This window comes from Coregonus clupeaformis, chromosome 5 (assembly GCF_020615455.1).
Source record: "Coregonus clupeaformis isolate EN_2021a chromosome 5, ASM2061545v1, whole genome shotgun sequence".
Classification (NCBI taxonomy): domain Eukaryota; kingdom Metazoa; phylum Chordata; class Actinopteri; order Salmoniformes; family Salmonidae; genus Coregonus; species Coregonus clupeaformis.
In genome coordinates, this window is record NC_059196.1 from 6,732,523 (window position 1) to 6,751,774 (window position 19,252).

A 19,252-nucleotide genomic window follows, 5' to 3' on the forward strand; every position below is an offset into this window, starting at 1 on the left:
GGGCTTAAATGGAGGCAGAGCAGTCTGAGCAGAGAGAGGAAGAGAACAGACACTCAAGGACAGCCACTCTAATGTGCTGAGGAGAATTGGGAGAAAGAGAAGATGATCATCACTCGTCATTTGAGACCCAAGTCAGATTGAACGAAAACAAAACAGGCAGGCAATAGGAAAAATGGAAGATGCATACAGAGAAAAATATTTATGGGCCGTGAAGTAGACGCAGAATGGTGCGTGGCATAGGAAAGTGGTTGAAATATTTTATCCTATTCCAGCAGAAGTGGAGTAGTGCAGTGAGAGTGTGTGTTGAGAGAGTGTCACCACAGCGGCCTTGGTGATGATAAGCCGTGTTGAGGCTCGGTACAGTTAATGAATTGACATTACAACAGGATCAATGGTGAAGCTCTAAGGGTCTGAAAAAGTGCAGTTAATGAAAATATTACTCTCTTAAGATCAAGGTCTCTCACCCCTCACTATCCCTCTCTCTCTCCCCCTCCCCCTCTCGCTCCCCTCTCTCTCTCTCTCCCTCTCTCCCCCCTCCCCCTCTCGCTCCCCTCCCTACTCCCTCTCTCCCCCCTCCCCCTCTCTCGCCCTCTCTCCCTCTCTCACTCCTCCCCCTCTCTCTCCCCTCCCTACTCCCTCTCTCCCCCTCGCCCTCTCGCTCCCCTCCCTACTCCCTCTCTCCCCCCTCCCCTCTCTCGCCCTCTCTCCCTCTCTCACTCCTCCCCCTCTCTCTCCCCTCCCTACTCCCTCTCCCCCCTCCCCCTCTCGCTCCCCTCCCTACTCCCTCTCTCCCCCTCCCCTCTCTCTCCCCTCCCTACTCCCTCTCCCCCCCCTCTCTCTCCCCTCCCTACTCCCTCTCTCCCCCTCCCCCTCTCTCTCCCCTCCCTACTCCCTCTCTCCCCCTCCCCCTCTCTCTCCCCTCCCTACTCCCTCTCTCCCCCCTCCTCCTCTCTCCCCTCCCTACTCCCTCTCCCCCCCTCTCTCTCCCCTCCCTACTCCCTCTCTCCCCCTCCCCCTCTCTCCCCCCTCCCCCCTCTCTCCCCTCCCTACCCCCTCCTTCTGTCTTCTCTCCCTCATGTCCTCGCTTCAATGTACTCATTATCCTCCCATATTCACACGAACATGTGCATGCACACACAAACAGATATAGCTATGTATGTATAGATTTATACTATTTACCCTACAGACAGACTACTCAGTATGATATTTGTTGCAAGTAATTGCATTAGTGTATGCAAACAACTATATTCATGTCTATGCAGAAAACTTTTTTCCTTTTGCCAAGGGAATTAGTCTGGAAGGCTCTCTCCGAGCTCATTTGTTGAAGAGTGGGCATTTTTCTGTTATTGCAGTGGACTTATATTGCAGTATATTGCCTTAGTTATGTGCGCTCTGATTGTTGGTGCGGGAGTGTACTGCATGGCGCTTGTAACATCTGGGTTGTGGGTTCGATTCCCACTGGGGACCAGTCTCAAAATATATGTATTCACTACTGTAAGTGGCTCTGGATAAGAGCGACTTGTGTGCATGTTGTTCTGGTAGGTCTTGGCTTGTAGCTGCAGGGAAAGGGCCACCTCCCTCTAGGTTCCATGTCAGCTCAGATCACTCCTATGCCAGTAATGGCCCTGCTCCTCCTAGTCAACACACTCTCTTCCCCTAATGAGCAACAATGGACTGTTGTTTACCCCTCACTTTTCTGCTTGATTTCAGATTTCTGCTAGCTCCTTTAGAGATTTCTGTTGAATCTACTGCTGACATGGCTCCGGCTTGCTCTGTGTGTGTGTGGGTTGTGCAGTATACAGTGTGTGTGTGTGTGCGTGTGTGCGCATACGATTGTGTGTGTCTTTAAAAACATTTCATGCTCAGAGAACCAAACTCACCTGCACTGAATAATTGATCTGTAAAATCTAGGGCGCATAAATGGTTTGTATGCAAGGCAGCTGCTGTAAGCATTCATCTATTTAAGCAGCAAGCAGCCAGGTTCTTTAAGGGAAGGGAATCATGTGAGGCAGGGATGACATGGGTAGGAAGGAAAGAAGCGAGTTGGAAAATGGTCTCATTCAGCTCAAGGATGTGTGGCTTGAGTCCCTTGACCTGATTGGTGGTGAGAGACGCACGCATTCATTAATCTAAAAAGCTTTTACTGACCTTTCATTCAGATAGAGGAGAGACCATGATGTCCAGTGTTAGTCAAGTGTTGACTAGAGAGATACAAGGGATGGTGGTGATCAATAGGAAGCACCAGAGCCATACAGAGAGTTGAGCCAGGTTTTAGAATGGTTGCCATGTTAGCACCTTTATTCTAAACATTTTGGTGCCGTAACAATCCGAGAGCGCCTCCGACAGTTCCCTATGGAATGACCTGCTGTAAACAAGCAGAACAGAGCAGACAGTTCCCTATGGAATGACCTGCTGTAAACAAGCAGAACAGAGCAGACAGTTCCCTATGGAATGACCTGCTGTAAACAAGCAGAACAGAGCAGACAGTTCCCTATGGAATGACCTGCTGTAAACAAGCAGAACAGAGCAGACAGTTCCCTATGGAATGACCTGCTGTAAACAAGCAGAACAGAGCAGACAGTTCCCTATGGAATGACCTGCTGTAAACAAGCAGAACAGAGCAGACAGTTCCCTATGGAATGACCTGCTGTAAACAAGCAGAACAGAGCAGACAGTTCCCTATGGAATGACCTGCTGTAAACAAGCAGAACAGAGCAGACAGTTCCCTATGGAATGACCTGCTGTAAACAAGCAGAACAGAGTAGACAGTTCCCTATGGAATGACCTGCTGTAAACAAGCAGAACAGAGCAGCCAGTTCCCTATGGAATGACCTGCTGTAAACAAGCAGAACAGAGCAGCCAATTTAACAGATGTTTTTATTGATTTGCATTATTGTGTATTGTTGTGAATTGTTAGATACTACTGCACTGTTGGAGCTAGGAACACAAGCATTACACTACACCTGCAATAACATCTGCTAAATATGTGTATGTGACCAATACAATTTTATTTTATTTGGGATAATGTGTATCCAAGTCTGTACTGTGTTGTGGTGTCAACAAATTGCATATCTACTTTCACTGGACATCTTCATAGGTTTTGAAAACGATCAGAAATAAACAGCACAACGCGGAAGTGTCAAGTATCACTTAACAACGGCTATGGAGGAGAAAACCGCATTCCCCCAACTCTCTATGTGAGTCTGGGAAGCACATGCTTTAGGTGTTGTGTGTAGGTGGAGGAGATTAGAACACAGCACCTTTAGAAGTCACACCACGCTGTAGAGGGGATTGGTTGGAAGTGATTGTGTAAAGGTTGTGTAATGGTTCACGGAACACTCGCTAACACACATTGTTCTTTTTACCCCTCAGTAACCAAGTAACAACTCACTAACCAATCAGGGATCCAGGCTGGGCATTAATGTGTGCAGTATGTAACATAGGCTATGTTGGTGGTGGTGCCTGGGAAATTATTCATGTTAGTGGGGACATTGTTTATTCATAGAGTAAATTGCTCACAGGCCAGTCACATTATGCTTAGTATTTAAGCTGACTGGTCTATGGGCCGGAAACAAGCTTAAAGCTACAGCGGGGAATGGCCAACAACCCTGTTTCCACATATTATAACCAGGGCCCAGTCTATTTCCTGGTTAGGTCACATGGTCAGAAAAAACTCCCTAGCCCTAGTTATAATGATGGTGCAGGTGCAGAGTCCTGTAGCCATATCTGTCTGGGTCTGCGCTGCTGTTGTTCAAGGGGTGGGCTGAATGACAGTGCAGATATGAGGAGCAGTGAAATGGTAATATGCTGTCACAGTGACTAGAAAAGCGTTTCCCAAACTCAGTCCTGGGCCTCCCCTGGGTGCACGTTTAGGTTTTTGCCTTAGCACTACACAGCTGATTCAAATAATGAACTCATCATCAAGCTTAGATTATTTGAATCAGCTGTGTAGTGCTAGGGCAAAAACCAAAATGTGTACCCCCAGGACCGAGTTGGGAAACGCTGGACTAGAGGAATGGAAAAGCCACCAGCAGGAGACAGTCTCCCTGGCCTGTTCCACCACTATAGAAATACAATGAATAGAACATCTTGGCAATTTGTCTGGTAAACTGTCTATGTCCACCATGTCCCTATCACACCTCAGACCCTGCATTCTACATTCATTTAGCAGACGCTCTTATCCAAAGCAACTTATAGTAGTGAGTGTATACATTTTCATATTTGTTCGTACTGGTCCCCCGTGGGAATTGAACCCACAACCCTGGCGTTGCAAGTGCCATGCTCTACCAACTGAGCCCCATGGGACCCTACCACGTGACTCTCTACAGGGACCAAGCTACTGCTATGCCATCAACTCACTCCCAACACTGAAACACAATTATTAGCGTTCACAGTGCTCACTAGTGGAAGGACACAATATGGGAATTGAATTACACATTCCCTGTATCACTTTGTAGGAAATGCATGAACTACATACATTATATATACACAGTAGATGATTTATATGGGTTGGGTCAAGCCATTAGTTTAGATTGGCCGGTTGCAGTGTGATACCGCCACAGGGAACGCAATGTGTTTGAATCATTTAGCTTCATGCTGTCATGATAAATGAATGTAGTTGGTGGCTAATAGCCTGGCTTCATCCTTAGAGCATTGGGCAAGTTGAAGTGTTGCAACTGCCCTCTCACACACTACATTACCCAGTGTGCAGTGTGAAGCTAGGTGTGGAACTAAAACATATACCTGGGACAATGGGGCTGTGAATATAATGTGAATATAATATGAAAATAGAATTACCATCTACAAGACATCCATTACTGTGTTAATTAAATTGCAGTTATTAAACAGCTAAAAAATGCTGCCGTCAATTGTGTCGTTGTCTCTCCCTTCTTCTTCTTCTCTCTCTCTCGCTCCCTCATGTTCTCTCTCTCTCTATTTGTTTGTGCGTCGAGACGCAGAGCTCTCATTGTGATCTTCATCAGGCCTCTGCTCAGTCACAGGTACCTCCAGTTCAGCTGAGGAGACCTCTCTCTGTCGCAGCTGTCTACCCTATGAAACAAAGTTAAATGACATAAAGAATTATAGTAAAAAGCTTTGGAGCTCTTTAAATGAAATGTTGGGCAAAAAGGCTAACTCAGCTCCATCATTAATTGAATCAGATGGCTCTTTCATCACAAAACCCACTGATATCGCCAACTACTTTAATGATTTTTTCATTGGCAAGATTAGCACACTTAGCATGACATGCCAGCAACAAATGCTGACACTACACATCCAAGTATATCTGACCAAATTATGAAAGACAAGCCTTGTAATTTTGAATTCCGTAAAGTAAGTGTGGAAGAGGTGAAAATATTATTGTTGTCTATCAACAATGACAAGCCACCGGGGTCTGACAACTTGGATGGAAAATTACTGAGGATAATAGCAGATGATATTGCCACTCCTATTTGCCATGTCTTCAATTTAAGCCTACTAGAAAGTGTGTGCCCTCAGGCCTGGAGGGAAGCAAAAGTTATTCCCCTACCTAAGAATAGTAAAGCCACCTTTACTGGCTCAAATAGCTGACCAATCAGCCTGTTACCAACCCTTTGTAAACTTTTGGAAAAAATGTGTTATGGCCTTACGCCCCCTGCTATATTGTGGATAAAGAGTTACCTGTCTAACAGAACACAGAGGGTGTTCTTTAATGGAAGCCTCTCCAACAAAATCCAGGTAGAATCAGGAATTCCCCATGGCAGCTGTCTAGGCCCCTTACTTTTTTCAATCTTTACTAACGAAATGCCACTGGCTTTGAGGAAAGCCAGTGTGTCTATTTATGTGGATGACTCAACACTAAACACGTCAACTACCACAGTGACTGAAATGACTGCAACACTTAACAAAGAGCTGCAGTTAGTTTCAGAATGGGTGCCAAGGAATAAGTTAGTCCTAAATATTTCAAAAACTAAAAGCATTTTAAATATTGTAATGAATAATGTGGTAATTGAGCAAGTTGAGGAGACTAAACTGCTTGGAGTAACCCTGGATTGTAAACTGTCATGGTCAAAACATATTGATACAACAGTTGCTAGGATGGGGAGAAGTCTGTCCATAATGTTCTGCATTCTTAACAGCACTATCAACAAGACAGGTCCTACAGGCCCTAGCTTTGTCACACCTGGACTACTGTTCAGTCGTGTGGTCAGGTGCCACAAAGAGGGACTTAGGGAAATTGCAATTGGCTCAGAACAGGGCAGCACGGCTGGCCCTTGGATGTACACAGAGAGCTAAAGTTAATAATATCCATGTCAATCTCTCCTGGCTCAAAGTGGAGGAGAGATTGCCTTCATCACTACTTGTATTTGTGAGAGTTATTGACATGTTGAATGCACTAAGCTGTCTGTTTGAACTACTGGCACACAGCTCGGACACTCATGCATACCCCACAAGACATGCCACCAGAGGTCTCTTCACAGTCCCCAAGTCCAGAGCCATGACTACATGGAACTCTATTCCATATCAAGTAACTCATGCAAGCAGTACAATTAGATTTTAAAAAACAGATAAAAATACACCTAATGGAACAGCAGGGACTGTGAAGCAACACAAACATAGGCACAGACACATGCATACAAACACACGATAACATACTCACTATACACACACGTACACATGGATTTTGTGTTGTAGATATGTGGTAGTAGAGTAGGGGCCTGAGGGCACACACTTAGTGTGTTGTGAAATCTGTTGTGAATGTTTTTAAAAATGTATAACTGCCTTAATTTTGCTGGACCCCAGGAAGAGTAGCTGCATCCTTCCCTCCCTGCCTCCATCTCGCTCCCTCCATCTCCCGTTCCCTTTCTCTTTGTCTGTCGATCCCTCTCTCCCCTCCTCGCTCCAGATAGTGACTCTAAAAGGACATTTTATTGGCAAGGCAGCCTCATAGTTTCACCAATGCGCTCCAGTATCAAACAGTTGTCATATAAAAAGCACTTAACAGACACAAACATCAATAATGAACCAATCATGCTCATCCATTTAGCTCTGACGGTGCTTGGCAGAGAGCAGTGTGCCTGTCTGTCCTCCGGGTTGGACCTCCAAAATTGCTCCTCTCCTCAATGCCATGGGGTAAATCCCAAATGGCACCCTTTTCACTACATTGCGCACTACTTTTGACCAGAGCCCTATGGGTGCACTACATAAGGAATAGGGTGCCATTTGGGATGCATTCATGATATTACTGTGGCTTTCCCTCCATAGGTGCCTGACGAAAGGAGAGATGAGTGGGAGCGAGGCCAGTTCTCTGTAGTAGCGCCAGCCAGGCTGGACAGTAATTGTGAACCTATGGGCATCCTTATGGGATCCTGTGCATTCTGATCACTGGGACCTAATTGACGCCAGTGTGCTTGCATGTGATGAGAGCACTGATCGTGGCCCACACACTGGATGACATCATACCACATGAATCAATGAGTTCCTTTACCTTACACTCCCAATCTGATCCTTAAGACATGAGAGAGGGAGGACACTAAGAGGTTCTCTTCAGTAAATGTCAACTCTCTGACATTGGTCCCCAGCCTCCCATTCCCTCTTAACCACTATATAGGCCTATCATTTTCACATCATGAATGTGCTGACTTCTAAGTGTTACCCTTATATATCCTCAAGCTTGAGATGCTGGGTGAAAATAACAGCAATTATTTAAACGACCACTAGGATCTAGTCAACAGATCTACAGGGAGCAAACTACAGGGTAATGGGCAAACTATAGGGTAATGTGAGTGCTTCTTTATCCTCTGCTCAGTGCTTCAGTAGTAGCCCTCTACAGATGATGTCCTCACTGCATTAGTGAAGTGTGGGTATCATGGAGCCTAGGCTTTCTACTCTGTCCCTGGGTTGGCAATGGTCAAACTTAAACCCGACCTCTCGGACCCTAGGAGGCCATTTCTCATTTGTGTCCTAGAACTGTCACTAGGAGGAAATTACTGAAAGATTAGAGTGTAACAGTCCTTTTATCAGCAGCAACCTGCTACTGCAACTTGTAATTCACTGTTCACCACGACACCAACTGACCCACCTATGATGCCACTGACTGAGCAGTCAGAAAGAATAATATGCTATTAAAGTATGCTGATTGCATGAGTAGTGCGGCATACGGTCACTTTCATCAAAAAAACATTCACCTACACAATGTATTATCAAGGCAAAACATCACGGAGCTCCACAGGGTGCTAATCATTTACAGAGCCTTTCTCTCACTCCATGTTTTCCAGCTGACGCTCTACAGCTAAGAATGAGCCTGCTCAATCAATAACTTAGTTTATTGCTTTGCCATTATTAGAGTGGTCCAACACGCTGTGTATCTATGACCATGACTGTAAACACCTTTATGGAGGAAATCAGGCAATAGCAGGGGACGCTTATCAAGGATCCTTGGAGAGAAACAGGAAATTGAGTTTGTCCAGTGTAATGGTGGGTAGAGAGACAGGCAGACCGATCCCTTCCTATTAGCAGAGATGTGTTATTCATGAGGGCAAATTTAGTGTGAACTGTGTTTCATTGATATTCTACACAGTCACTTCTCACTGTCTAGGGACCAGAGCCATTTTATTTTCTTCATTTATTTATCTCTTTCCCCCTCGGTTACGGCTAGGAATAAAGGGACTGGGTGACCGCGGGGTCACAGGGTCAACCGTCAGGACCAATAGCGGGCTGTTAAATCATTCTCCCCCGTAACGAGCTATTAACAGCACCTGTCATCAGTAACCAGGGAGAGAGACGGGCCTGGGTGGGTGGGTAGGGGAGGGTAGGGTAGGGAGAGACACCAGCCCTGGGAGGGTGGGGAGAGAGACAGGCCCTAGGAGGAGGGAGGGAGATGGGCCCTGGGAGGGTGGGGAGAGAGGCAGGCCCTAGGAGGGTGGGGAGAGAGGCAGGCCCCAGGAGGGTGGGGAGAGAGGCAGGCCCTAGGAGGGTGGGGAGAGAGGCAGGCCCTAGGAGGGTGGAGAGAGTAGGGGGGGATGGTAGAGGGAGGGAGTGACGAGAGTCGGCACCAGAAATAGCTGTGGTGCTACATTTCCAGAAACACATTATCTCTCTTTCAGAACCTCTTTTATTCTGTTGCATTCCAATAGGCATTATTGGCATATCTACACTTGTGTGTCCAAAGTTATTTATATAATACAACTTAGGCTGAATGGCTCATTGTGTGAGCAAACAATGCCGTTATGATTATGACACACATTCATTTCCTGCATTTTTATTTGATGACAGCTGTATTGCACCATCCTTATTTAGCGCCTCTCTGTTTAAATCGATCTGTCTGTCAATAGCTCTCCTAACAAACATTTCTCAACTCTATCTACATGATCTGTCTCAGTCATTCCTAGACAACCTTTTCTGTCTGGCTGTTGTGTGTGAATGCATGCATGTGCGTGTGTATATGTGTGTCTGCATGTTGTGTATCCACAATGGCTTGGGGGGTGATAAGATCAGTTAAGTGGCAGGTGTGTAGCGCCAGGTCTCTAGTGGCAATAGTCTAGTTGATGCCAGCTGCGGAGGAGACAGCCGCCGCGCCATGCCACTGTGCCGCAGCATGCCGCCGTGCCCTGAGTGGAGCTGAAAGTAGAATGAGGGTGGAACTCACACGTTCCCTCCCTTCTCACACACCGGAGACACCGAGACACAGACAAGCTTAGTGGTTATTTTAAGCAGCTCCATGGCATTTACATCAACAGCTCCCGTCTCCCTCTGCTACAGGAGAGAAGTAATGCTAAACAGAAACAGATCCTGGTCCAAGGGGAGGTTGGGAACGGAGAGGACAGGCGATATAACGTTAAGCCACTCAACTGCACTGTTTGGTTTTTCTCTCTATCTGAGGTGTTGATAGAGAAACTTGATAAGAGGGTAGAAGCAGTCATTTAAGGGAACAGATTAATCTGAGTTAAGAATCAATTTCTGGGTTCTGACATGCTGGGGAAGGGGGGGATCTTTACATATAAAACTTGATTAGCATCTGGGCCACTGATTCAAATTGTTTCCCTATCTAAGTAGGATCTACGCCTCTCTCTCCCCCTCTCCCCTCCCCCTCTCTCACTTTTTCTCTCTCTCATCATTTTCCAGTGTCATGGCTGATGCTGATACCTAATTCTATTAAAGACATGCATGTAGCAAAATGTAAATAAAGAAACGGAAGGCCTGGAAAAGTGTAATATAATCACAGGCCTTATTGTGACGGCAGCTCTGAGAGGTGAAAGGAAGAGGCACCGGATGGATAATGGAATAGATAAGGAAACTATTCTACCTGAGCGATTCAATGATTCATAGCTTGAACATAGTTTCTCTTAAATAAATGGCATCCAAAAGCAATGTAGTCCACACAAAGTGGAGTATGGTGAAATTGTAGTATGACATAAACAGTGTTGTTTGTGTTAGGAGATAAATGTCAATACTGTATATGTGTATGAAGAACAGCATACATTATAATGGAAAAAGGCGAGCAAAAGTATAGTATACGTTTGTAAATAGGAAATATGTCAATATTATGAATGTAAAGCTGTTTTTCAAATAGGCTGCATTGTGATACATTGAAATATTCCTCAAACAGGGTGATTCATTTACTGTGTCTGAGTCTGTGTATTTGTTTTATATATCCTCATTTATTTCCCGGGAGCAATGCCGCATGTTTCCACACATTTAGTCAAAGAGCAAGTGCCATGCTCAATACATCTCCATGTAAATATTATAGCGAAAGAGAAAATTGGGGAGCGAGAAAGAGGGAGAGAGAGAAATAGACAAACAGATAAAGAGTGGAATGGAAATAACCACTATTTGATTTGGAAGTTTCCTCTCACAACAATGTAAGTAGTTTTTTCTGTACTTCCATTTTGTAATCATCTTGTTTTCCTCTTTGACATTCCTCTTGGCTTTGTGAAAGGGCGGTATAGTGCTTTACTGGTAGGCCTACAGTATGAGTGGGGGATGCGTGCACCAATGCAGTGAACCATCAAATGTGTCCTGATGCTGATGCCACTCTGCTGCAAGGGCAGAGACAAGGGCAGAGACAAGGGCAGAGAGGGCAGTGGCTGTGCCGTGTCCTCTGACCAAAGTGCATAGTCCTTTCCCCTCCGGCACTGTGGCGCCAAATGCACCTGTACACGACACATGACTATCAAGGACTCTTCGAAATCTGTGACCCCCTTTCTGACAGTACTCTGTGTGTTCCACAAAGGATGACAGAAGTGCAGTTTCCTCGGATACTGTTAAACAGTTTTACACACAGTTCTCTATCCTATTTAGTGTTCCCCAATGTTCAACCTTGAGAGGACCTGTATTCGGGAGCATGTTTGCATGGTGGATTGGGAGGATGCACAGTTAGTTCGTTGTCACCCAACTGCTGTCAGTTGACAAACAGGATTACAGGGCCTGCTCTGGGGAGCGGAGAGGCTTCTGCCCCTGTTCAAGTAACATGATGCACGGCACGGCACACCGCTCCTCTCCTCTACTCCGCTATGGTCACCAGACCAGACACACTGAGAATTACCACTGAAGGTCAGTGAAGTCAGACACTGAATGTCACAGCTTAGACACAGTTTGGGGAAGAGCAGGAATATTCAGATAAATACGTCTGTCTATGCTGTCTCCTGTCCTGAAAAATAGTAATTCCCTGCTCCTGCATTCCAGCGTAGCAGCCCTGGGATTAGGTAGCAGGGAGTTAAAAGGCAACAGAAACGTATCGATTAGAAGGAGTGAATCAGAGAGCCATGATGCCTTGAATAATAAATTGAAGGGAACACAGCCACCGCTTGTCAAATGGGGACTCTCATTACGAGGGGATAGACTCCTGCATTTCTCCCATTGGTTGATTCCCCCTGTAGATAAGCTGATGGATAAGTCACATCACGGGGCCATGGAAGCGTGTTACCAAACAGCAGGAAGTCTGACTGTCTCTGAGAAACTTAACATAGGTTTAAGTGAGCATTCCACAGCCCATTTATCCCCCCCCCCCCTGCTTTGACAGGTGTGCTTTGACAGGTATTTTCTAATCCTTGCCGTAAATGACTGGTTAATTAGAAGGAATTTATAGCACCAACACACACTCTCTCGCTCTCTCTCCCTCTGACTATGGTTCTGAGTATAGTAGAGTTGTAGTGAGCTGATGGACACAGATTAACTGCCTCATAATACTACTATCTCCCAGAGGTGAGGATATATTGGAAAACTGAGAAAAAACGGAGATGTAGTATGTGCAGGAGGTGGTACATGAACAAAAAAGCCCATACTGTAATATAGATCCAATCAGACTTCCTGAGGTACTAGATCCAGCGACCGACTGAAGCTCATGTTATTGTTTGGGCTGATCTTGAACAGACTTTAAGAGCAACACAGGCCTCAGTCTGTAACCGACTTAGACACCAGAGGATTTGGAGTTGTGGATACCGAGCCCAGAGCGTAATGTATTGAGTGGCTCGATAGCAGCAGAATTCCTCAAAGGCCCAACGCCACTCCGTGAAGCCAGAAAATCTATGATAGCAACAGGTCACATGACTCATCTATCAGGCCAGAATACGTTTTTCTCTCTTATATAGATATATCTGACAGTCTCTCTCTGCTCTGGCCCCCCTACATCATCCCTCATACTGTTTACTCCTGACCTGGCTGTCTCCATATCTCCCATCTGCTTTATCATCCTACCCGTCCCTTCTTCCTAGTCAATATCTCACTCTTTTATCACTTTGATTCCACTTACAGTAATTCTCCTCTCCCCACAACTCATCTTTCTCGACTTTCACAAAAAGAATATTCCAAAAAACATTCTTCTTTCCTTTCAAGTCCCGAATTAGACATCAAAGTCAGACGGCAGAATTTCAATTCAGAATCAAATCCCCAGTCTAAATGTAGCTACCTCCTCTAATTCGTTTCCCTCTCTCTCTCTCTCCTCTCTCCAGGCTGCGGGCTAGAGTTCCTGCTGGTTCTCTGTGGTCTGGAGCTATGCTGGTCCTGCCCACACCACTGTATCTGTTACACCGCGCCCAGTACCGTCAGCTGCCAGGCACACAACTTTCTGTCCGTCCCCGAAGGCATTCCCCCGCACAACGAGCGCATCTTCCTGCAGAACAACAAGATCCACCGGTTGCTGCAGGGCCACTTCAGCCCCACCACGGTCACACTGTGGATCTACTCCAACAACATCACCTACATCGAGCCCTCCACCTTCCACGGCTTCGCCCAGCTGGAGGAGCTGGACCTGGGGGACAACCGTCACCTGCGCTCCCTGGCTGCAGACACCTTCCATGGACTGGGCCGACTCCATGCTCTGCACCTGTACCGCTGTGGGCTCAGTGCGCTGCCCAGTAACATCTTCCAGGGGCTACGCAACCTGCAGTATCTCTACCTACAGGTACGTTGGCCACTGGGGCTCTATGGCACTCTGAGTCAAACGAAACAATGCTGGATTTTACATTTGAAAATACAATATATATACCCGTGGCTGTTAAGCTTTAGTTTCTCTGTCCTACTTTATAGTAGCCACATACCTTATAACCAAACAACATGTTGGTAGGTACAGTGTTACAGAGTACTGTAGGTGTATAACCTCTCCATTTTGCTGTGTTTGGCTGTTCTCAGGATAATCACCTGGAATTCCTGCAGGATGACATCTTTGTGGACCTCCACAACCTGAGCCACCTGTTCCTGCATGGGAACCGTCTGTGGTCGCTGCACCAGAACACCTTCCGGGGGCTGGGGGCCCTGGACCGCCTGCTGCTGCACCACAACCAGCTGCAGTGGGTGGACCGCCTGGCCTTCCACGACCTGCGTCGCCTCACCACCCTCTACCTGTTTAACAACTCACTCACCGAGCTGTCTGGAGAGTGCCTAGCACTGCTGCCTGCTCTAGAGTACCTGCGCCTCAACGACAACCCCTGGGAGTGTGACTGTAAGGCCATGTCACTGTGGGACTGGCTCAAACGCTTCAGAGGTTCTACTTCGTCCGTTGGCTGCCAGGCCCCGGCCGAGCTGGCTGGGAAGGACCTCAAGCAGCTCCGCAAGGAGGACTTCCCCAACTGCTCTGGCTCTGAGTCTCTGCACCAGAGCAAGACCTGGGCCGGGACTGATAAGGTATCACTGAAGAAGGAGCCACACCCGGTGCCACCGCCTCACTCCCACCCCCACCGCCCTCACCACAACGAGGCACCACACTATCCCTCGCCGCCCTCGCCTCTGCCCCATCCGCCCCCATCCATAAACGGGGAGGGCCCGGGTTCAGAGGGACAGCCTGGGGTGGCGCCCCCTCAGAGGCCAGGCCGCGCTCGGAACTGCACCCGCCAGCGCGTCAGGGGAGGCAAGGGGAAGGGGCAGAACGAGGTGCATACATTAAAGGAGATGGCCGATAAGGAGTATTCCTCGCCTGATTTTGAAGGGGGCAAATATGACCACACGTCCCCGGATGGCACCGTCACGCGGAGGAAGCATAAGTGCCCTCCCCAGACCACTGTTCGCCCCCCAAGTGGGGTACAACAAGCCACCAATAGGGCCACGTTCTCCCAGCCCTTAATACATCCCAACGCCATACTGGGAGCTTTGTTGCTCATGACCATTGCCCATATTCTCCGCTGACCTAGAGTGGGGGATAGATACTGGCTAAACATCAACAGTGCAGTCCTCAGACCTGCTCTAGCTCCTGCACACCAAGGCCTGTGTGTGTGTACTTTGTGTGTGTGTGTGTATGTGTGGTTGTGTGTGTAAAACATTGTGTAGGGAGCTGTTTAGACTCTGAAATAGACTTTCAAACATCAACATCAAATGTGAAAAGACTCACGCCACTGTGTGAGGGACGGGGAGTGAGGAAAGACGAAAGGAAAACACAGAACACGCTTGCACTGCCACTGTTGCCATTATGTTCTCATTTCCTCTTTCTGTCTGAGTCTGTCTTTGACTCTGCTGGAGCACAGATAACCAAACTTTGGGGGAAAAGAAAGAGATGTTGAAATGCAACAATTTAGCTATGAGATAGTTAGGCTCTAAGGGAAAAGTGTTGAAGCCAGCTTTAATGATCAGTTCACAGTTTGTAAATCCTTATTGAGGGGGTGAATTAGAAAACAGATGACGTGGTGAAAGAAACCATCACACACAGAGAAGTCTAGCCCAATCTTGTGTTTCATATTATTTGCCTGAAGTTTTTTATTACATTCCTTGCCAATAGCGGCTGCATAGAATTGGGGCGAGGTATCCGAGGGTATTGCTCATCAACAGGGAGATAAGCAGCAAGCTGCCCGGTCATAAATCATAATTCCATATCAGAACAGGAATGTGCAACGCTCACTTCTTAGCAAAAGTAATGGAAAACTACAGAAACAGCACTGCAAAGTGCAGCACACACACAGACCAGTCAGCTCCAGCTACAGTAGGATAGCTAGGTAACTTCTGCTCCATGCCCATGTAACATTGACCCCAAGCTACATATCTAGGTATACATCTTCTACCTACTTTAGTGTTTCTACAATATTTACGTCCTGCTTTATTAATTCCTGCGTCTAAATGTCCTGTCTTTCTACATGCTCCATTTCATTTTCTACATGTGCTACTACATATTAAGCTAATATACCCAAGCTGCTAATTATCTGTATGGAGGTGAGTGGGACTGTGGTCGACTCCCATCTCCTTCAAAAACCAGTGTGTATCCCCCAGGAGAAGAAAGCTGTGAATATTGATGGATCTGTCTATTTCTTGTCTCAGTTGTTTGTTTGATTTTGCCAAGACGTAAAGAGGACCTAGAGATGGAGCCCTATACAGGGTACAGGGTTACGGCCTGGGGCCGGAGCCTTAGGGGTTAAGGGTCAGATTGGGTATTCTCAGCTTCACTGAACAGAACACTCTTCAGTGTGGGCATCCCCTCCTCATTGAGAACGTGAGGAACATTTATATTTTCCTAATCAATGGACATCAAAGGAAAACAACTGGCCAACAAGACTAGAGAAGAAACAAAAACAATATATGTACCTTAAATGACTTCTGTAATGAATAAAATATTATAAGAGAAAAAAAAATATTCATGGAAAAACGTGGACCGCTCTCTTGGAAATAATAGAACTGCTAAAACACCTCTCTACATTGACTGCTGTTCTTGTCAATGGATGTGGGGAACCAAGAGAAAGACAATCGCTTCTAAAGTAGCAGGGGGTTTAACAGGACGATGGACAGACAAACGGACAGACAGACTACTGCTGGACTACTATCTCCCTGGACTACTGGAGCTTTTGTGCCTCCGGAAAATACAACGATAAATTGACAATATTTGTAATAATAATGATGTGAACTGTACTATTAACAATGACAACAAGAGGACTAACTAACTGCAGTTCTAATATTAAACATTTATTATGAGAATAACAATATTAATGACATCATCAACAATGAAAACAGGGTTTCTGCTCCACTGATGAGGGAATAATCTTTCTTTAAATTCATTTACCGTTTCATTTTTTGGGGTTTACTAAAAGGAACATGTTTTCTTTTTTTTGTTACATCCTCTCAACCCCTTTATCTGATAAAATAATGCACAATTCAGTTCCGCCTCCTACTGTTCCCCATCTATCTCCTGTCTTTGCCATGATTGAATGGTTCAATAAGTCGTTATCAAAGAACAATAGTACAAAATGTTTATAAAGATATTAAAATCTATATCTTCTTATGTTAAAGATGACTGGTTGACTGTGTTTATTTAGTATTCAGACACTGGCTTACACAAGGTTGTGCAGTAGGCCCTGGAGATGGTGGTAGTCAGGCTTGATCCTCCCTTGTCTATCTCTTTATTATTCATTTATGGTTGAAATTGGCTCTGTCAGCAAGTTTGTCTTGTTCCTCCCTGTATCCCCTCAGAATGTGCACTACTTTGCAATCTGTCTCCCCTCATCAGACACTGCTGGCTAAACTGGCTGCTTTCTACAAATAGAGACATCTCCCTGGCTCAACGATTGGCTTTGTATACATATTCAACACACACATCATTAAGAAATTGATTTTATTTGAGAGAAATTGACCAAAGAAAGCAGGCCCAAAGCATTACAGTAAGTGACATGTATTGACCAAAAACACAAAAAGAAACACACAGACTACTGTAGGCCAACATGCAGACAGATTTCTGTACAGAGTCAGTGAAACACATAGCTCGGTATGATACACTGCAGTTCAATAAATCATTTAAAGGGCACTAAGTGTATTTATGAGTGTGTCACAGTGAATCTGTAGATATTCAGGGTTATTATTATTATTAATGGAACTTTAGAACATCAGTTATATTTCCTCTTCTCTACCTCTCTCACCATGATGGAAATTGATCCACAAGTAAGTGTGCAATTTCGTATTTTTTTATTTGTAATATTCTGTTAAACGAAAAAGTGTGGGGGGGGGGGTACGTAGTTTTATGCATCGTTGAGGATGCTGCGGAATTACATAAAAATTAATGAGTAGCTCTGGCATCTAATAGCATTGGGCTCTAGCTCCATCAAGCCCCTCTCTCCTGTCTTCTCTCTCGCTCTTCCTCTCTGTCTCTCCTGTCCTATCTCTCTCCCTCACACACACATATCTCACTCTCTTAACAAAACACCCTAAAAGCCCTTCACCAGACCTATATAAATGCATATTGAGCTCTCCAACCACGCAGGCTGTACTTCTGCAAGCCCACCAAGCCCCCTCGGCACTAGCTACATGAGACAGACAGGTGAATGTGTTACGGAGAGAATGTGTTCTTCTGATTCTCTCCCTGGACTGAGAAAACACTCCTTGTTTTTAGAGCATACTGTATCATCAATATTATTCCATCAGATACTGTACACTCTAGGGAGCTATACTGTGCATTTGATTTGCAGGCTTGGTTATAATATCACCTTTACCACATATACAGTTGTCACTGTGTGGCACTTTATATTTCTTCCCGCAGTTGAAATCATACGCTATAAACTCAACTCCACTTAGCAGTCCCTCTCAGTAGAGGCATCATGGAGTGATAAGGGTGAAGTATAGAGAATAAAACCATGCTGACAAACGATGCCACCATTTCCTTAACAGCATCATTGCCAACTCATTAGGAAATGACACTGACAATTAAGCAGTTTACAGCTACACAAGCCATTCCATATTACTGCTCGCTTCACTAGGGCAATCATTGGTTACACATTTAGTAGCAATCTCAGAGAGCCAGACACAACACCCCATTAACCAATCACACTCATCAAAATCTACTGCTGCCCTAGAAACAACGATAGTCTAAATGTATGGATGCCTATGACAAAAGTATGCTATACAGGATAAATGGGGCCATAACCAATGCTAAATGACTCAAGACTTTTCAGTGTTTTTCACTTGGAGGTACACTACCATTCAAAAGTTTGGGGTCATTTAGAAATGTCCTTGTTTTCGAAAGAAAAGCAATTTTTTGGTCCATTAAAATAACATCAAATTGATCAGAAATAAAGTGTAGACATTGTTAATGTTGTAAATGGCTATTGTAGCTGGAAACGGCTGACTTTTAATGGAATATCTACATAGGCATACAGAGGCCCATTATCAGCAACCATCAGTCCTGTGTTCCAATGGCAAGTTGTGTTTGCTAATCCAAGTTTATCATTTTAAAAGGCTGTTGTGCTGATTAAAGAAGCAATAAAACTGGCCTTCTTGAGACTAGTTGAGTATCTGGAGCATCAGCAATTGTGGGTTCGATTACAGGATCAAAATGGCCAGAAACAAATAACTTTCTTCTGAAACTCGTCCGTATATTCTTGTTCTGAGAAATGAAGGCTATTCCATGCGAGAAATTGCCAAGAAACTGAAGATCTCGTACAACGCTGTATACTTCTCCCTTCACAGAACAGCGCAAACTGGCTCTAACCAGAATAGAAAGAGGAGTGGGAGGCCCCGGTGCACAACTGAGCAAGAGGACAAATACATTAGAGTGTCTAGTTTGAGAAACAGGCACCTAACAGGTCCTCAACTGGCAGCTTCATTAAATAGTACCCGCAAAACACCAGTCTCAACGTCAACAGTGAAGAGGCGACTCTGGGATACTGACCTTCTAGGCAGAGTTGCAAAGAAAAAGCCATATCTCAGACTGCCCAGCTTAATCTTTTCTTTTTATTGGCCAGTCTGAAATATGGCTTTTTCTTTGCAACTCTGCCTAGAAGGTCAGTATCCCAGAGTCGCCTCTTCACTGTTGACGTTGAGACTGGTGTTTTGCGGGTACTATTTAATGGAGCTGCCAGTTGAGGGGTCACCGAAG

At 45.5% G+C, this 19,252-nt stretch overlaps 1 protein-coding gene across 1 annotated transcript in view; it reads left to right on the top strand.

Moving 5' to 3' along the window:
* The window catches only part of LOC121559863 (reticulon-4 receptor-like 1), a 191,573-nt gene extending 174,457 nt beyond the window's left edge, over positions 1–17,116 (top strand). The window contains exons 2-3 of the mRNA XM_041872934.1: positions 12,927–13,378; positions 13,606–17,116. Coding sequence (XP_041728868.1) covers positions 12,927–13,378; positions 13,606–14,595 — 1,442 coding nt within the window. The 3' untranslated portion in view covers positions 14,596–17,116. The remainder of the gene's footprint in view (positions 1–12,926; positions 13,379–13,605) is intronic.
* Positions 17,117–19,252: the final 2,136 nt, after the last annotated feature.